Source organism: Mirounga angustirostris, unplaced genomic scaffold, assembly GCF_029215605.1.
Source record: "Mirounga angustirostris isolate CCGP_5_RB_7025 unplaced genomic scaffold, mMirAng1.0.hap1 SCAF_8, whole genome shotgun sequence".
In the NCBI taxonomy this organism is placed as follows: domain Eukaryota; kingdom Metazoa; phylum Chordata; class Mammalia; order Carnivora; family Phocidae; genus Mirounga; species Mirounga angustirostris.
The window spans coordinates 94,662,685-94,683,540 of record NW_026991716.1 but is presented as its reverse complement, the minus strand read 5'-3'; the positions used below and the strand labels follow the sequence as shown (position 1 = coordinate 94,683,540).

Sequence of the window (20,856 nt, the reverse complement as noted above, 5' to 3'; positions counted from 1 at the left end):
TCCAATGCTTTCTTAAACAGAACATATAGAACACAATTTAAACGCTTCTGAATAATTTGGGCTATTTTCATGAACTTCAATTTTTATATGGTGCCCAGGAGGACTACTAAAATATGTGTATGGTTGTGCCTTCTGACACTGTTGGTGTTGTGAAGTGATAATTCAGTTTTAGGGAGAGCAATAAATAAGACTTATGTTTTCTAAAGATTTTATTTATTTATTTAATTGACAGAGAGAGACAGCGAGAGAGGGAACACAAGCAGGGGGGAGAAGCAGGCTTCCAGCTGAGCAGGGGCTCTATCCCAGGACCCTGGGATCATGACCTGAGCTGAAGGCAGTCGCTTAACCGACTGAGCCACCCAGGCACCCCATGCCTTATGTTTTCTAAATTACTCAAAACTTCCTTGTCTTCACTCTCCTCCTACCCTACCTTTCCCCAACCCACCCCCGTGGCAGGCTCCTCCAGTAAGAATATGCCTTATTGGCCCCCATGGTTCTGGCAAAACCATCTGTGGAAGACAATTAGCAGAAAAATGGGGCATTTTTCATATTCAGTTTGAAGAATTTCTTCAAGAGAAACTAATGCTCAAAACCGAAAAGAAAATTGGAACTGAATTTGAAGAAGATTCTGATGAAGAACAGTTTACAAAACAAGAACTTGAAGAACTTGCAATTCAGGCCAAAGTCAAGATTGAAGAAGAAAATACAAGGAAGCCGGTAGTTATATTAATACTCTCTTTGCAGATAATTATGCTTACTGGTATTAATTTTGGGAAATAGAATATAAGCAGTATAAAACTAAAGTTTCTAGGAAAGAAGAAAAAAAATTAGCTCCCCATATGTCATCCTCCCCATTTGTTAAATACATATCTTACTGCTCATCTAGAATACAAAATGCTAAGTTTTACATGACTCCAATAAAAATCTAAAAAGCTTTCCCTGACAAGACTGTTGCTTAACATTTATTTGGGACTCTGTTATTTGATATGTCTGACCTACACTATAAGGTTTTCCTTTATTGTGTTCTCTGTTTTCTATCAAATATAAAAATCTGCTCCAGCACCAGCAGAGATCTCAAAATATTAAATTCTGATGATGCATTGTAAGACATTTTATATATTTCTTAGATGGTTTCTTTCTGGGATTGTAAAGAGAAAGTTCTGGGGCACCTGGGTGGCTCAGATGGTTGAGCATCTGCCTTCGGCTCAGGTCATGATCCCAGGGTCCTGGGATCGAGTCCCACATCAGGTTCCCTGCTGGGCGGGGAGCCTGCTTCTCCCTCTGCCTCTGCCTCTCTCTCTCTCTCTCTCTCTGGCTCTCATGAATAAATAAATAAAACATTTTAAAAAATTTTTTTAAAAAGAGAAAGTTCTTAATTCTACATTTTTAACCATTTCTGATATAGTTAGACCCTTTTCTTCTCAAATGCTCCCTTGTAAATGAACCCAGGTATAGATTATATTCCAGAAGACTGCCTGGCTGGCCCATCCTTTAATTAGGATCTAGGTTGAAGAATTATAAGATAAATGACAAAAATTAATTAAGCCTTATGGGTGTGTGATATAGATTGAACAATTTCTTAGCAAAAAGTGATAACAGATACCCTGAGGCCATGTTTGAAAATCAGCTATGCTAATCATTAGTAACTCCTCTTAGCTATAATATATAATTTAATATTTTAAGCCATATTAAATATTGATTTAAAGAAAAAAGTTCAAGTTTTAAAGTGTTAACAAGCAGCAGTATTAAAAATGACCTAAGAAGAAAAGGTCTTATCCTAATCAACTATGTAATAGAGTATTATTTATTAATACAGAGTTTAAATTTTTTTTTGTTTTCTGATTTTTGTTTTTAGCCTCCAGATGTACAATTTACAGAAGAAGAAGAAGCAATCAGATTAAATCTAATGGAAAATGAGCCATTACCTCCTGAAATTCTTGAAACAATTCTTTCTGAGTGGTGGCTTAAGGAACCAATACGGTATCTTATTTTATATAGAATTATATAATTATTGACTTTTATTTGCTTTATTCTTTAAAGTTAAAAATGTAATCCAGCATAAATTTAAGATTTTTCTTTTACTTATAAACTAGTGATTCTACACATTAAAAACAGTTGAGGAATCAATTTAAAAATACTGATGCCAGGGGCCCCCTCCCCAAAACAACTGAATCAAAATTTTTAGAAGTGTGAGATTGAGACCCAGGCATTTGTATTTTTGAGAGCTCTCCAGGTGATTCTACTGTGTAGTCGTGGTTGAGTATCCATATTCTAAATCCATATACACTAATGATGGGCTGGACTCTTTTTCTTGGAGCCTTTCAATAATTACACTTAAGACCACTTAATAACGGTCCACAGTGTTATCTTTCTTAAAAGCCAAGAACAAGCCTGACCTCAGACAGGACTGAGAAATTTAAGAAACTCCATGCCATCAGAGTTTAAAACTTCGCCACAATTTCCTAATCAGAATTGTATTTTTGAGAGCTCCCCAGGTGATTCTACTGTGTAGTCATGGTTGAGTATCCATATTCTAAATCCATGTACACTAATGATGGGATTAATTTACTTAATCCTTACAACTACCCAATGGAATAGAAACTTTTATTATCTCACTTTGGAGATAAAGAAACTATATTATAGAGAATTCAAATAACTGGCCAGTCCCAGTACTCCTCTGGGCACTCTTTTTCACCTAGTCCATGGCCTAAATGAGTGAGTGAGGTTATTGGTCATCAACTTTAATTTTAATTTCCTGTTGCCTAAATTGGCTCAATAGTTGTGGTAAACTTAACCAGGTCGACTGCAACAATGTAGTCATGGGGGCCATCTGGTGGCTCCGTCGGTTAAGCACAACTCTTGATTTCGGCTCAGGTCATGATCTTAGTGTCATGGGATCCAGACCTGCATCGGGCTCTGTGCTTAGGATGGGGTCCGCTTGTCCTCTCCCTCTGCCCCTTCCCCTGCTCATGCTCTCTCTCTCTCAAATAAATAAATCTTTAAAAAAAACAACAGCAGCAAAAAACCAATGTAGTCATGGGTTGTTCTTCATTAATTTAGCTCCTGACCTCACACCATACATTAAATTTTTTTTTTAAAAAAAGCGTATGAATTGAAGAATTAAAAGTAAAAAAGTGAGGGGCACCTGGGTGGCTCAGTCGGTTGGGCGTCTGCCTTCAGCTCGGGTCATGGCTCAGGGTCCTGGGATTGAGCCCAACGTTGGGCTCCCTGCTCAGCGGGGAGTCTGTTTCTCCCTCTTCCCCTGCTTGTGCTCTCTCTCTCTAAAGAAAAAAAAAAAGAGTAAAAATTGAAATTGTAAAAAGCCTAAATAAAATAGCTAAGTATTATGCAACCATTAAAATGTATTAAAATGAAGAATTTGTAATAGCGTGAGCAATGTTATTATATAACATTAAGTTTAAAAAGATACAAAGTTATTTATAATATAATAGCAAGATGACACATAAGGAACAAGCTGGAAAGAAACAAAACAAAATGTCAGTAATCTCTAGGATATGAGATTATAGATAATCTTGACCTTTTTCATGTTTTTCTCTATTTTCCAATTTTTCTAAAGTAAGATTTGTTGCTTTTATAATCAGGGAAAAAAATCAACACATTTTTAAAGGGCTATTGCATGAGTCCTGGAGAGATAAAATACAATATCTATATCTATATAGATATAGATATATAAGATATAATAAGGTGAACTAAGGTGTAATGGTAGAAATGGAAATGTGGGTACAGAAGAGGACATGCCAGGGTTTAGCTCTTATATGTGAGAAGCAAGAGGGGGCTGGGGGGGGCAGTCCAAGTGTCTCTGAAGTTTGGCACCTGAATACCAGTGAGTCAGAAGCAAGAGCAGTGTGGAAGGGTAACAATGAGTCTGATTTTTGACAGTATGATGCATATATAATTCCTGAAGGGCACGTCAATGAAGAAAATAAGCAGCTTCATGAAAATTCTGAATTGAAACTCAAAAGAGAAGGGACGCCTGGGTGGCTCAGATGGTTAAGCATCTGCTTTCGGCTCAGGTCATGAACCCAGGGTCCTGGGATTGAACCCCACATCGGGCTCTGTGCTCAGGGAGCCTGCTTCTCCCTCTCCCTCTGCCTGCCTGTCTGCCTGCTTGTGATCTCTCTCTCTCTCTGTCAAATAAATAAATAAAATCTTTAAAAAAAAAAAAAGAAACTCAAAAGAGAAGTTGGGTATAGAGGTAGAGATTTAGAAGACATTGACAAAGAAGGCACGGCTGGAACAGTAGGGATGAAATTGTTCCTCACAGAAGAGACTATGCTGAAGGCATCTCTAAAGAAAAAGGCATACATCTTACAGCCAAAATACAAAAATTTGCCCACTTAATATGATTGGAAATATTTTAAAATGTCAGATAAGGCCTCAAACTGTCAAATCTTCATAAAAGTCCTATGAGGAAGAAAACATATGTTTAAATGTAAATACCTAAAACAAGCCAAATTTTAGATAAACAAGATAAATTCTCATTCAAAAGGGAACCAATATTGACTCTTTCTTTTTTTTTTTAAAGATTTTATTTATTTATTTGATAGAGAGAGTGAGAGAGCACAAGCAGGGGGAACAGTAGAGGGAGAGGGAGAAGCAGGCTCCCCGCCAAGCAGGGAGCCCAATGCAGGGCTCGATCCCAGGACCCTGGGATCATGACCTGAGCCGAAGGCAGACACTTAACCATCTGAGCCACCCAGGCACCCCAATATTAACTCTTTCAAATAATAAAACCAAGTTCATAAAGCCTGATTGTTTAATAATAAAAAGGTAGTCACATTCCAGTTATCTTTCTGATCCTTATAGTTTCATCATACCTGGGCAAGTTTTATAATTCTATTTGAACATAATCATCTTACACATATGAGCCAGTATGCATACATTAGTCATTGTCATTGATCATAAGGGGACCCAGGGAAGAGGGTACAAACTGTTTCATGAAAGGAAGTATCACTAGAAGAAAAACTATGCAAAGGTAGATTCCCACAAGAGGTGGGCTGGCCAAACCCACCTTTACATAATGGTGACACAGTCATAAGGCTGGGCATTCCTCCCAAGCAGAGAACTTATTTTCTCTTAATTTTTCATCAAATACTAAGACTAAATTTAGGAGAACTTATCTATAATATAAGTGTAAGTATAAAATATTATCATTTTAATCTAATTCAATACATTTGGGAGAAGACACACCATGTTTACACAAGTAGAAATATTACAAGAAATAAAAGATACCACAGTAAACTTTTAAAACTATTCATTGCACATCTTATATAAATTTGTGATTTATTAATATTTTTTCATTTTAAATCAATATTTATAACATTGTAAGCAAATAAATTATGAAATTTCTACCAAGTTCCACAGGTTTTATATTAGATGGTTTCCCACGATATCCTGAGGAGGCTCTGTTTCTGGGGGAACGTGGATTTTTCCCAGATGCTGCTGTTTTTATACAAGTTGATGATCAAGATATTTCTGATCGACTCCTTCCTTCCCAAATTGAAAAGTGGAAACAGAAACAAAAGAAAAAATTAGAAAGGAAAAAACTCATCAAAGAATTGAAGGCAAAAATCAAGGTATGCATCCAGTAAAAAAATATGGAAGTAAATTTGTTAAGTATCTATTCAAATTATAATGGTCTTTACAAAAATGTAGTTTTCTGATTTTAATAATACAGTCAATATGAAAACACTTTTAATCAAATATTATTTACAATTAAACATTTAAAAATTATTTGAGGCCTATGTGATTTGCAATACATTAATGCTTTTCTCTCCAAGGCAAATAAAATTAAAGATAGTGGCAGCACTAAAGTATCCCTATACCAGACACAGGAGCAAAGTGGGAGCGGCAACATAAAGAATTAAACTTTTCAGTGGCTTCTTCACTAGTTCCTGGAATGATGACACCATCAAGATCCAGGTATTAGTTTAGGACATCTTTTCTAAAACTGAAATCTGAGGAGTATTACATAAAATGTTCAAAAGTGTCATAGGGAATCCAGCAATTCCACTTCTAGGAACCTATCTAACAGAAATGAAAACAGATCCACATAAAGATTTATATATGAATGTTCATAACAGCCAAAAGGTGAAAACCACACAATATCCATCAACTGATGAATGGATAAATGAAATGTGGTAGATAGGGTACCCTGGGATCCCACCCAAGATGGCGATATAAGAGCCTCCTGAATTCATCTCCTCCCACACACACAGCTACACATGAAGTAATTCCCTCTGAAAGAAATCCAGAAACTAGCTGAGCATCCTGTACACATTGGACAAACGAGAAAATACCCGTATCACCCACATCAAAACAGTTGCTGTCTTGAGAGTCCAGCTTCCAATCTGTCTAAGCAGTGTGTGATCCTCCCCTTTGGGACACTGACAGGTTGTGGCACATGCTCAATGACTGGGAGCCACTGAGAACAAAGAAAGTAGCTTGGACAATCACAAAGGTTTGAGAGACAGCCAAAAACTCAGTCCAGGCTGATTGATAAGGTTCATCTCCTACACAAGACTACTCTGTGAAGACTAGGAGTTGTGGCTTCTTCACCTAATGTGCAGAAACCAACACAAAGTCAAAGAAAATGAAAGAGATGAGGAATATGTTTCAAACAAAAACTCCAGAAATAGACCTTACTGAAACAAAGATAAGTGATTTACCTGATAAAGAGTTCAAAATAATGTTCCTAAGATGCTCACAGTGTCAGGAGAACAATGCATAAACAAAGTAAGAATTTCAAGAAAGAGATAGAAAATAAAAGAAAGTACCAAAGAGAAATCACAGAGCTGAAGAATACAATAACTGAACTGAAAAAATTCAATAGAGAGGTTCAATAGCAGACTAGACACATAGATGAATGGAACAGAACACAGAGCACAGAAATAACCGCATGCCTATATTGTCAATTAATTTACAAGAAAGAAGCCAAAGATATATGATGGAGGACAGATAGTCTCTTCAGTAAATGCTGGGAAAATTGGACTGCTACATGCAAGAGAATGAAACTGGGCCCCCTATTCTATACTATCCATAAAAATCAACTCAAAATGGATTAAAGATTTGAACATAAGACCTGAAGCCATAAATCTTCTAAAAGAAAACTTAGGGGGTAAGCTCCTTGACATTGGTCTTGGCAATTATTTTTTTAGATTTGACACCAAGAGCAAAAGTCACCAAATGGGGACTACATCAAACTAAAAGGCTTTTGCATAACAAAGAAAGCCATCAAGGAAATGAAAAGTTATTCTACTGGGTGAGAGAAAATATTTGCAAATCATATCTGATTTGCATCAGATTAGGGGTTAAAATCCACAAAATATGAAGAACTTATACAACTCAATAGCAAAAAAAAAATCTGATTAAAAAATAGATTAAAAATCTGAAAAAAATTCAGAGGATCTGAATAAATATTTTTCCAAAGAAAACATACAAATGGTCAATAGGTACATGAAAAAGTGCTCGGTATCACTAATCATCAGGGAAATGCAAATCAAAACCACAATGAGATATCACTTCACACTTGTTAGAACGTCTGTCATCAAAAGACAAGAGATAACAAATGTTGGCTGGACTGTGGAGAAAAGGAAACCCTTTGCACTTTTGGTGGGAATGTAAACTGGTGCAATCACTGAGGAAAATAGTATGGAAGTTTCTCAAAAATTTTAAAATACAACTACCATATGATCCAGCAATCCTACTTCTGGGTATATATCCAAAGGAAATGAAAACAGGATATGGACGAGATATCTGCACTCTCGTGTTCATTGCAGTAGCATTTACAATAGCCAAAATATGGAAGCAACATATCAATGGATGAATGGATAAAAAAGATGTTGTGTTTATATGTACAATGGGACATTATTCAGCCATGAGAAAGAAGGAAATCCTGCCTTTTGCAACATGGATGGACCTTGAGGATATTAAGCTCAGTGAAATTAACCAGACAGGGGAAGACAAATAGTACATGGTATCATTTGTATGTGGAATCTAAAGAAAATTCAAACTCATAGAAAGAGAGTAGAAAAGTGGTTGCCAGGGACTGAGGGGTGGGAGAAATAGAGAGAAGGTGGTAAAAGGGACAAACTTTCAGCTATAAAATGAGTAAGATCTGAGGGTCTAATATATAACATGGTGACTATCTTTGATAACATCATACTGTATAATCAAAATTTGCTAAGAGAATAGAACTTAAATGTTGTCACCAAAAAAAAAAAAAAAGATAAATATTGAGGTGATGGGTGTGTTCATTAATTAAATGGAGGGAGTCCTTTCACAATGTATATCTATATCAAATTGTCACAAGATACACTTTAAATATCTTACAATTTTATAAAGCTGGATGAATGAATGAATATGTGGTATATCCATAAAATGGATACTATTCAGTATTTAAAAAGAACAAACTATTGATAACACACTACAACATGGATGAAAATCATTATGCTTAATGGAAGAAGCCAGGTTAAAAAAAAAATAGTACATACTATATGTTTCATTCCATTTATAAGACATGTCCTGAAAGGGCAAATCTATAGATCTAGACTAGGGCACAAAGATTGAGACTTTCAAATCTGGATCTAGGAAGACAAAGATGGGACATGAGAACAGTGTTAAATAATGTGAGGGGCTTCATGCTGAAGAGAGCTTGTAGGTGTTCCAAATGGCCACAGGGGAGGAACTATTATTGGTAGGAGGAAGGTACAGGGAGATGTATTTTGTTATTAGTAAGAGTTTCCAAAAACAAAACAAAAAAAAACAAAACCAAGATTGGACGCATTGAGCTATTTGTAAATAAATAAGCTAATCAATTAACTCCAACTCTGAGAGATACTACGACTTAAATTATTTAATACGTTATCAGGCTGTATTTTATTAGTATGATAAAAGATTATCAAACATTTTCAACAAATTGCTTCCAAGTATTTCCCTATTTCTCCATGTACATAACCTACCTCTTTACCAAAGCAACCAAATAAATAATAAATTTGAAAAGGTGTTCTAACGTTTGTAGAAAGAATGGCTGCGCCCATGGGCTGTTTATCCCTCTGGAGGGAAATAGCTAATGAGCAGTTCCAGAGGGACAGGATGAAGTAGCGTAATTACCACCATCATGAGCTTTTCTGGAAAGTTTACCATCCTTTCCTCCAAATGCCAGTCCCACTTTGGGAAAAAATATATATACTAATACATAAAAAGTAATTTTATCATTATCCGTTAAAATGTTTAAATGTCTCTTTCTATAACAGGATGCTATGATTTCTAAAAGAAGGGCTGAACTTCTAGCAGAGAAAGAAAAAAGACATAAAGGGGAGGTAAGTAAATAAAATGGTTGCTTTTTTAAAAAGGCAGAATATCCATAATATCATATTTATATATTCTATATATTTTTACATATCAACAGTATGAAATAGATGCTTAGAAGAAGTCTTGAAGGAAGTACACAGAGTTTATGATTGAGTAGTAAGATTATATATCACTTTTTTCTTTATATTTTTTGATATTCCATAATTGTTTACAGTGACCCTTCATTATTTTTTTTTTTAAAGATTTTATTTATTCATTTGAGGCACAGAGATACAGAGAGAGAGAGAGCATGAGCAGGGGGAGAGGCAGAGGGAGAGGGAGAAGCAGGCTCCCTGCTGAGCCAGGAGCCTGATGTGGGGCTTGATCCCAGGACCCCAGGATCATGACCTGAGCCGAAGGCAGACAATTAACCATCTGAGCCACCCAGGTGCCCCCCCTTCATTATTTTTATAATCAGAAAAGTGAACATTTTTATAAGAAGGAAAACCACTAAAGATGGTTTCAAATTCAAAATATAATACTACATTAAACTACGCTTCTTTTGGATTTTCATTTTTGCCTTTCACACTTGCTGCCCGTGCCCCAGGGAGATAGTCTGGGAGTCTGGGATTGAGGTCTAGACAGGGAGACTGTGAAGCTGTGCTGGACCTAAAATAAAGATTATGTTGAGATAAAGAATGGAACGAGGCAGAGCCTGTGAACTCTCAGACTTATATATTGTGCAGGACACTCAGTACAAGCTCCTTTTCTCTATCTGCTGATTTTTCAAAAAGATAAACCTTGAAGATCGTGGATTTTGTTTTGTTTGGAGAGGAGCTGTTCCCGAAATGACCTAGCTGACACCAACGCTATAGCCAAGCTTACTCAGGGGTGCAGAATTTAAAGAGGAGGTGTGACTAGACATGCTAGTTCTAAGAAGTTACCTGAGGCTCATATTTATACAGTCAGCTTACAAGTAAATCCCTGTAACCAAGGCAAACAATAAGATGGTTCCTGCCTTCTGCCATTTCCTTCTGGCCTAAAGCACCCTGTACCATCTTTTCAAAACTGACTCTCCTGTGATCTGATTTCCAACCATATAAAAATATTCAACCCAACAAGGGGAAGGAGAGAAGAGGAATCCAGGAAATAGGACTTGCTACACATGGAACCATGTCTCCCCCTGGTATGTATGTGCTGGACTTAAGTACAGAGGACAGCTGATACAGAGCAACTGTAACTGGGAGTCAAAACATTGCAGAATAGAGGCCATAACAATTGTTTCTTTGTCCAAACAAAGTGTCTACAACCAAAAGTAGATCTAAAACCATTAGACTGAGAACGTTCTGGCACCATCTAAGGAACAAGAACCCTCCATTATTTGCCTTAATCTTCACTTATCCATCCAGCCCGTCGGCCGGTCCATCAGCAAACCTTAATTGAGCACTCATTGCATGCCTGACACTATTCAGTCACGGGGGGTTCAGCCATGAACAAAATTGACAGAAGTTTCTGGCCTCATTCTACTGTTCATTCCCTGACAAGCAATGTTCTGAAATTCTACTCTGTTCAAGGAGTCATGCTGATGTTTAGGATTAAAAAAACAAAAAACAAAACAAAAAAACAATCCAGACATCCTAACCTGGGCTCAACCATAGTTACTACCTTTAGCCCTTGGGAATCCCAAGTGGTCCCCTTAAGAATCATCTCATAGGGGTGCCTGGGTGGCTCAGTCATTAAACGTCTGCCTTCGGCTCAGGTCATGATCTCAGGGTCCTGGGATCAAGTCCCACATTGGGCTCCCTGCTCAGCTGGGAGCCTGTTTCTCCCGTTCCCTCTGCTGCTCCCCCTGCTTGCGTGTTCTCTCTCTCTCTCTCTCTGTCAAATAAATAAATGAAATTTTTTTAAAAAATCACCCCACATGTCTCAGCAACATACTACCAAAAAAGTCCAGACTTTGGGGTTGAGCTGACCTAAACTGGTATCCTTTCTCTAGTACTTGCTGACTTTGTTCACTGCTGGCTCCCCAGTGCCTCACATAGTGCTGACACATAGTAGGCACTCAACAGTTGTTTTGTTGCTGTTGTATAACTTTGAGCAAGTTTCTTAATCTCTCTGAACCTAGGTTTTTTTTGTAAAATGGAAAAAAATTAATAATATCTAGTTTCCTGAATTAATAATACTTTAATTTCTCCCTCTTTGCTATTTTTTAGTTAAACCTCCTTTTTCTTAAGAGAATCAGTTTTCAGGATAAATTTTAAATGTTCTTAATTTATAATTTTTCTATTTGTTAACATTAGAATGGTGGGATTTCTTACTATTTTTCATTCAAAAATTCAATATTCTATCTTATAAATTAAGTAGGTTTTTGTAAGTTAGCTCTCCTAAGACTTAGTCTTTTACAAAATTGGCTATGTATCCCCACACAATAAATTTATACAAACTGACTTTGGGAAGATAATTTCTGAAATTTTTGATGAATCAAAGATGAAAACTATGTATTGATTTTTTTTTTTACTCCTTTGATGAGAATTTTATGTTATGTCCTGCTACTGCCTCAGACAAAGAAAGACTAAACAAAATGTAGCATCTCAAGGATCATACAGTGTGATTGCTATAGTCAGTTAATGTGACACCCTGACTCAAATCCATTCTGACTCCACATAGACCCTGGAGCTTGCTTTCATGAACAGAACCAGTGGCCTTTTCATCATTTGCCTTTTGTATAGAATGTGCAGCTCCATGACTCACCTTTTCACAACTAATTGGGGAACCGTATGCAAATAAAGCCCCTCCCAGGTTTGTCTTCTCCTCCTTAACAAAAATCACTGCCCTCACTGTCTGAATTTTTTGCAGCAGGTAACACATTTCTAACGTTAGAAATTACTTCAGTCTTGGGCGCCTGGGTGGCTCAGTTGGTTAAGCAACTGCCTTCGGCTCAGGTCATGATCCTGGAGTCCCGGGATCGAGTCCCGCATCGGGCTCCCTGCTCGGCGGGGAGCCTGCTTCTCCCTCTGACCCTCCCCCCTCTCATGTGCTCTCTCTCTCTCATTCTCTCTGTCTCAAATAAATAAATAAAATCTTTAAAAAAAAAAAAAAAGAAATTACTTCAGTCTTGAGGGGACTGCATTAATTTTGTAGGAAAATGTCGCCATCTTGTGGAAGTTTAGTCTCCAAGCGTGCCTAAAGAATAATCTATAAATCAACCACTTTGTATAGAGATTTAGTTTGCATACTTTCCAACTCCTCAGAGGCCTTGCTTCTACTCCTGGTCCTCGCTCCAGAATCTTGGCTCTCTTCCTGTTCACTGGCTCCTTCTCTGGTGCCTCAGTCTCTTCTGTCGAATTGTGGGTAGCCGCAGACAGGAGAAAGCCAGAAAGAGCCAGGACGGGGAGCCAGACCACAAATCAGCAGAATTGTGGGGGGCTACACCCAGGTGAATAGTTAATAGAGATAAATACCATGAGTACAAGGGGAAGCCAAAGTCAGGGTCCAAATGAGGTTGAAACAAGGTTCAAGACCAAGCACCTGGACAAGACCATCCTTGAGGCCTTCTAGGAAGAAGGCAGAGTGTATAGGCCCAAAGGTCTATGTGCAGAGAGCTCTTTGGGATGGAACAGAAAGCAAAGGTGTGTATGGGGTGTACAGGTTGGGGATTGAGTTTTTTTTAAGTTTTTATTTAAGTTCCAGTTAGTTAACATACCGTGTAATAGTAGTTTTAAATGTACAATATAGTGATTGAACACTTCCATACAATACCCGGTGCTCATCACAAGTGTACTCCTTAATCCCCATCACCCGTTTCACCCATCTCCCCCACTCACCTCCCTTGGATTGAGTTTTAAGGTTTGAAAAACAAATAGTTTGGAATAGTGTCTCAAAAAATCCATATTTGGGAGACAACCAGGTGTAGTAAGGAAGTCTGGTGTCTGCTTAGCATGCGTCTGTATTGGGAAGCCTCAGAACTCTGACAAGTCTTGCAGCTCTCCTCTTTCCATTTCTTCTCTAGTTGTAAGCATTCCAAGTATAATCTCCATCACCCTCCTGACATAAACTTCTACTCAGTTGTAGCCTTGCTCCTCCCTTCCCCTACTGACAGAAAGTTATGAGAGAGCTAACCCCAAATCTAGTCCTATTTCTCGGAGACCATGAATTTTGTTTTCTGTTTGTTGTCTTTATTTTCTCTTTTCCCTTTCCAGCCATCTCTGGGATTGTTTGAATGTATTTTATTTATCTATTGGCTTTTTAGTTATACCTCTATGTATTGTTTTTTAGTGGTTGCTCTTGATTACATATACATCCTTAGCTTTTCCCACTCTACTTAGAGTCAGTATCATTCCATGTAATACCATAGAAACCTGTGACTGTAGAAGTCAATTTACACCCGCCCCCACTCCACCAACACCCTTTATGCTCTAGTTATTTGTTTTACAAGCAAATATATTATAAACTCCATAAGAAAAAAATTATAGTTTTTGTTTTAAACAGTCATATGTATTTTAAAATTTTTAAGAGGAAAAATAAGTCTTTTACATTTATCCAGATATTTACCATTTCTGTGGCTTTTCATTCATTCCTGTGGTGTGATGGAAACCAGAGGTATGAGAAGAATGTGGTCATTTGAATTGTTTTCCTGTATGGTTTTTCCTGATTGTTTTCATGACTTTCTCTGTATCTTTACTCTTCAATAGTTTGATTATGATATGCCTACATGTCATTTTCTTCATATTTATCTAGTTTGGGGTTCACTAAGCTTCCTTAATCTGTAAATTTATGTCTTTTGCTAAATTGGGAGAACTTTGGACATTATTTCTTCAAATACCTTTTCTGCTCTATTTGCTCTCTGTATCCTTCTGAAAGTCAATTTCACATAGGTTAGATCATTCACTATTGTTCCACATGATCTTGGGTCTGTTCATTTTTTCAGTCTTTTTTCTCTCTTAAGTTTGATCATTTCTTTTGATCTATCTTCAAATTCACTGATTCTTCCCTCTGTCATCTCCAGTCTACTAAACCCATCTGATATCTTTTATAATTTCAAATACTGTATTTTTTAGTTCTAAAATTTCCATTTGATTTGTTTTTATATTTTCTCTCCTGGGATTTCCTATCTTTTCATGTATTTTCCTTTTCCTCACTGGTCATAGGGATAACAACTGCTTTAAAGTTCTTGTTTGGTAACTCTAATACCCAGAGTGGGTATTTAATATCTTTTCTTATGAGAATGGGTCATGTCTCATGATCCTTTATATTTTGAATAATTTTGGATTATATCCTAGAATCATGAACGTTATGTTCTGGAAATTCTGAACTCTGTTATATACCTCCAGAGAAGGCTGGTGTTTTTGTTTTAGCAGGCAATTTATTGGTAAGACTAAATCTGCCAACTCTGTCATACTGGCAACGGGTGGCAGTTCAACTGATACTGTTCTCAAATAGCCCATATGTGCATGATTCAGAGACATGCACAGTCTTTACAAACTAAATTTGCTGTTCCCTTCTCCAGTTCTCTCAACCCTCACTCTCCAGTGCCCTGGTTGTGTCTCCTTCCCCTGGTTGCCCCAGATGGAAAGACACCAAGCTTCTTATCAGAGTTTTAGTCACCTTGTGCCACCACCACTATAATGGAGGCTGCCCTCTGAGCAAATGCACAAAATCAGAGAACTCATCCTAAACCCACTGCTTCATCCAAATTTTTACTGTTTTCCAAAATCTGCCTTTGTTTACTCTCGAGCCCCTTAAATGAGTGAGATAAAACGTGTGTGGCAGGGGAGGAGGTGTACTCTTCATGGTTTATGGTTATTATCTTCTAGAAACTAAATTAACTTATTCCTTTATAGTGGAGGCAGATCTCTGAGACCATGAATTTTAGAACATGTATTTACTAACTTAAGGCCTAAAAAGTGTAATATATCAGCACTGTTTCAAAAGATCAAATTGCCATTTATGGAAAAATAAAAGCTTTTTTCTTATGAAGAATTAACCTGTGGAGATTTTTAGGATATTAACCTTTAAAAAATTCAACATTGTACTTAAGGAACTAGCAAAAGCAACATAATAAGAAAAAAAATAGCATACATGTTGAAAAGTTCTGTAAGAACAGAACTCATTATGTGCCTATAATTCAATTATCTAGAAAGTCCAGGAAAGTTAATTGCACAAAAATTATTTAAGGTTGCTACCACAGCTCCTTATTAACAATGACATTTGTCCCCATGAAGAAAAAAAAGGCAAATAATTTCTAAAGTAATTAAATAGTCCGTCGTGAAGATGATAGGTGCCACGGAATGTTGGTTGGTGTCCTCCATGATTTGGAGCAAGATCCATCCTGCCTGCCTCTTCTCATTCTCATATCTCATTCAAATGGAAGCACAATACAACCTGCCCTGCTCACATACCCAGAGCTTGCAGTTGCTCTGAATTAATCAACTTGGTCCTCCATTCATAAAAATGAATGAACAACCAAGGATTACCATATACTTGAGAAAAATTATCAATACAAAGGAGCAGCAAGATGAGCAAACAGAACAATTGACCCTAAAATGAATAGGCAATTCAGAAAACCTTACTAAACATTAAAAAAAATTCCAATCTTCCTCAGAAAATTCAAGAACTTTTATCCAGAAAATAAAAACAGGATGTTATGAAAAATCAGACAAAAAAGAGTTCATGGAAGCTATATAAATTAGTAAATTAGTTAAAAGTTGAATAAAAAGATTAGAAGGAAAAGTCAAAGAAGTTTCTCAAATATAGAACAAAAATACACGAGATAGAAAATATGAAAGAAAAAAATGGAGTTATGTGGGGTCAATCCAGGAGGGTCAACATCCAATAGGCATTCAAAAAAAAAAAAAAAGAAAGGAGAGAAAATATGAGGAAATAATCTTAAAAATATTGAAAGAAATGTTCCCAGTATTGAAGAAAGCAGAGGATCTTCAAATTCAAAGGGCTCAATGAATACCGAGCAGAACAAATTAAAAGAGATGTACATTAGATACATTCTCATGAAATTTGAGAGTGCTCATTATAGAGAGATTTTAAGTGTTTTAAAATGAAGAAAAGATACCTACAAAGGAATGTGGATAAGATTTGTATCAGACTTCTCACCAACAGTACTAGATGATGGAAGACGAAGACAATGCCTTCAAGATTCTGAGTGAAAATGATTTTTGACTATTTATAATGTATGAGGATAAAAAGGAAACACTTTTAGATATTTAAGATCTTTGAAAATTAGCTTTTTAGATTTTCTTCCTGAAAAAAGTAGCCACTTGATTTTGTGAATAATGTTTCTCCCATCTAAAAAACAAAACCAAACCAGAAATATGGGGTAGGGGAGAGATTTAAAAAAACAAAACAAAACAAAAAAAAACATTATCCACATATGGGGCAAATTAAAATGCATGATTTTGCATAATAAGAAAATATAATGTTTGACCTTGATACTTCAGAATGATACACATTTGTTGATACAGGGTTGTATCCCCGCTGTCGCTATCTGTGAATAAGGATTATGTAATTAAAATATGGCTGGTGCTGTTTATTGGGTTTCAATTTTTAGAATCAATCAAAAGTTTGCTTCCAATTCCAATTCCAATTAGAATCAATTTCTACATGAAGCACTAAATACTTAAGTACAGTTACAGACAAATGTAAATGTAGAAATATTGGAGACAAAAATTTGGAAACTAAAGAGAGGGAAAAGTGAAAAGAGTAAGGACATTCTCTTGAATTGTGGAGAATCAAAACACACATCTAAAAATGATAACTCAGGGGTGCCTGGTGGCTCAGTCGGTTAAGCGTCTGCCTTCCGCTCAGGTCATGATCCCAGGATCCTGGGATTGAGCCACACATTGAGCCCACGAGCCCACATCCAGCTCTTTGCTCAGTGGGGAGCCTCCTTCTCCCTCTCCCTCTGCCTGCAGCTCCCCCGGGCTTGTGCTCTCTATTTCTCTCTGTCAAATAAATAAATAAAATCTAGAAAAAATAAAAAATAAAATAATAAAGTTGTAGGCACTCAGCTGTAGAATTAAAGAATTAAAAATATGACTAACACTGGGGAATAGGCAGAAGAGAAAGAAAGAGAAATATAAGTTAGCTAAAATTCTTCATCATCACTAGTATGAGAGAGAAAACAAATATCACAACGGTCAAAAGAGTCTACCTTTCACTGTTTAATTTGTTATTTCCTAAACCGATTTCCATAGATGACCAAAAAACCCATAAAAGGGGCTCCTGGGTGGCACAGTCAGTTGAGCCTCTGACTCTTGGTATCAGCTCAGGTCATAATCTTGGGATCTTGAGATCAAGCCCCACATCGGGCTCCATGTGCGCAGCGCAGACTCTGCTTAGAGTTTCTCTCTCAGTCTCCCTCTCTCCCCCCGCCCCCTGCCCTGTGCACTTGCTTTCTCTCTCTCTCAAATAAATAAATAAATCTAAAAAAAAAAACAAAAAGCAAAAAAAAATTTTTTAATGCAAAAATGGCTAAATAAGAATAATGAAATGTATGTTTTTATATGGAAGGAAATTCAAAAGCACTGCTAAATTGTATTTTTAAAAAGCAAGTTGTACAATATAGAATGATCCCACTTATGTGTAAAATATAATTTTCTGTGTGTGGGAGTGTGTGGGGGTGTAAACATCTAAAAGGATCTTAACAAAATTGTTAACCAAAATTATTTCTAGGTAGGAAAGTGGAAATAGAGATGGGAAATAGGGAAATTTTTTTACCCTATATAATGCTTTATAATTTTATCCTTTAGCAAAAATGAATCTGTTTTTATTTTTTTCATCTTGTAAAAAGATTTTATTTATTTATTTTAGAGAGAGAGGGCAGGGAGGGAAGGAGAGAGAATCTTCAGCAGATTCCACGCTGAGTGCAGAGCCTGACTTGGGGCTCAATCCCATGACCCTGAGATCATGACCTGAGCTGAAATCGAGTCGGGCGCTCAACCAATTGAGTCACACAGGCACCCCCAAATGAATCTATTTTTAAACTGGTATAGTTTTTTTAATTAACAAACAAGTTGGAAGAGCTATTAAGTAGAGCCAAGAGAGGTGAGTACAAGTTCACTGAGAACTGAGTTGTCCCTGGTTTGCAGTGTGGACTCATCTCAACATACTTCCAATGATCCTTAGAAAATCAAATCTCAGATTTTTTTTTTTTTTTTTTTGGTCAAAGTGTAAGGAAAAAAGTAGTAAGAGAACCAAATGGTTTCAAAATTCAAATAAAAAAGAACCAGAACTGAAAAACACTTCCCCACAGGCAAACCCCTTTTGGAGAGAGAGGAGCCTGGGCACAGAGCAAGAAGGGACCTTATCCTCTCATCTTACTCCTTGCACGTGCAAGGTCAAATCCCAGCTCTAGGTGCTCTTGAAAGGAACCAGGGTCTAATCAGTAGAAAGATTAGGAAACAGAGAGCTAAGCAGGAGATTGCAGGCAAGAGATAATGAAAGGGCGACAGTGGGGCGGTACTGGAAAGGAGATAGTCTAGGGCATTGTTTAGGATTACGGTCCTTGGAAACTCGATGTGCAATTATGGAGAACAAGGAGTTAGGAAAACTTCCAGGTTTCCAACTGGAAGGCAGTGCTCCAACTGATAGAAGGAATACTTCAGGGAGAAGAGTGTGGAGGCAGTGCAGGAGGGATACATATTAAAGCCTGTAAAGCACCACTTAGTGCCAATATCCTGCCATGGTCTTTAATAATCGTTTACGTATTATTCTTCTTTCTTCAGATGGGCTATAAATTCCTAAAGGACATATACGGTTCTGTTAGCATGCTTTATACAAAGTAACAAATAATAGCTCTAATGGCACAATAATAACAATAATAGCTATCATTTCATGCTTACCGTGTGCCCAATATTTTTCTAAGTAAGGGTTTTGCATGTATTAAGTAATTTAATGCTCCCACCATCCCTGTGGGATAGGTACTTTTATTATTCCTATTTTACAGATGAGGAAACTGATCTTGTCCAAGCTAACACAGCTAGTGAATGATTTATTCTCTTTGAGTTCCATTAAATATTGTTAGAGAAGAGGGAGCTAGAGGGTATTATGCTAAGTGAAATAAGTCAGTCAGAGAAGACAAATACTATATGATTTCACTCATATGTGAAATTCAAGAAACAAAACAAACGAGCAAGGAAAAAAAAAGAGACAAATAAAGAAACAGACTCTTGCTCTTTCCAACTTCCATGGCGGTAGTGAGAGGCGCCCTGTCCACCCACCTGCAATGGATGGTCCTGTGGAACTGCTCCAGCTTCCTGATCAAGAGGAACAAGCAGACACACAGTGCCCAGCCCAATAACCTGAAGGCTCATAACTCCTTCACACCCACGGGTTGTGGGTGTGAAGTCACCGGCCCACCACAAAGGTGTAGTGGTGATCAGGAAGCAGAGATCTGGCCAGTGAAAACCCACCACCTCCTACATGTGGACCGCCATTAACAAGAATGTGTGGGCCCCCGTCAGCAGCATCAGGCACATGATCCACAAGAACCAAGTACCGCCTGGATCTGCACATGGCTGCCATTTGCAGAGCCGGTGCCATCCTGAGCACCAGAAGCCTGTGACAGTGAAGAGGAAGTTGGCGCCCCACCAAGAACTCCTGAGCCCCCCACCTCAAAAGCAATGAAGGTATCAACCACCTGGGGAGGTGGGGGAAAAAGAAGAAGAAACAGACTCTTTTTTATTTTATTTTATTATGTTATGTTAATCACCACACATTACATCATTAGTTTTTGATGTCGTGTTCCGTGATTCATTGTGTGCGTATAACACCCAATGCTCCATTCAATACGTGCCCTCTTTAATACCCATCACCGGGCTAACCCATCCCCCCCACCGCCCCCCCCCAGAACCCTGAGTTTGTTTTTCAGAGTCCATAGTCTCTCATGGTTCGTCTCCCCCTCTGATTTCTCCCCCTTCATTTTCCCCCTTAATTATAGAGAACAAACTGAGGGTTACCAGCGTGGAGATGGGTGGCGGAATGGGTTAATTAGATGATGAGGATTAAGGAGCACACTTGTTGTGATGAGCACCAGGTGATGTATGAATAGTGATTTTTTTTTTAAAGGTTTTATTTATTTGTCAGAGAGAGAGAGCACAATCAGGGGGAGTGGCGGGCAGAGCAGGCAGAGGGAGAAGCAGACTTCCCGAAGAGCAAGGAGCCTGATGCGGGGCTCAATCCCAGGACCCTGGGACCATGATGTGAGCTGAAGGCAGACGCTTAACTCACTGAGCCACCCAGGCGTCCCAATAGTGATTTTTGATTCACTGTATTGTACACCTGAAACTAACATAACCTATGTTAATTAACTGGAATTAAAATTAAAACTCTAAATAAACAAATGTAAATTTCTCACAACCATAAGAATAAATAGCATTTAATATCTTGTTTATGTATTTACTATGGGATCAGTATGGTGTCAGAGTCTTGAAGGAATTAAATTTCTGGGTGCCAGATATTTAAAATTTTACTATGTCACTAATGTTGCAATGCCACATCAACCAATATCCAGGTACATAAAATATTCCAAAT

General features: G+C 37.4%; 1 protein-coding gene and 1 pseudogene across 12 annotated transcripts in view; both read left to right on the top strand.

Moving 5' to 3' along the window:
* Positions 1-20,856, top strand: part of AK9 (adenylate kinase 9) — a 134,461-nt gene that overhangs the window by 89,938 nt on the left and 23,667 nt on the right. For 10 of the 12 annotated variants that reach the window (XM_064597985.1, XM_064597983.1, XM_064597982.1 and 7 more), the window contains 4 exons: positions 457-717; positions 1,856-1,980; positions 5,378-5,597; positions 9,276-9,341. In XM_064597985.1, coding sequence (XP_064454055.1) covers positions 457-717; positions 1,856-1,980; positions 5,378-5,597; positions 9,276-9,341 — 672 coding nt within the window. Of the gene's footprint in view, positions 1-456; positions 718-1,855; positions 1,981-5,377; positions 5,598-9,275; positions 9,342-19,521; positions 19,636-20,856 lie in introns of those variants that run through there. The other 2 variants (XM_064597987.1, XM_064597986.1) reach the window with 2 other exon arrangements.
* Positions 19,530-19,940, top strand: LOC123837124 (large ribosomal subunit protein eL28-like; annotated as a pseudogene).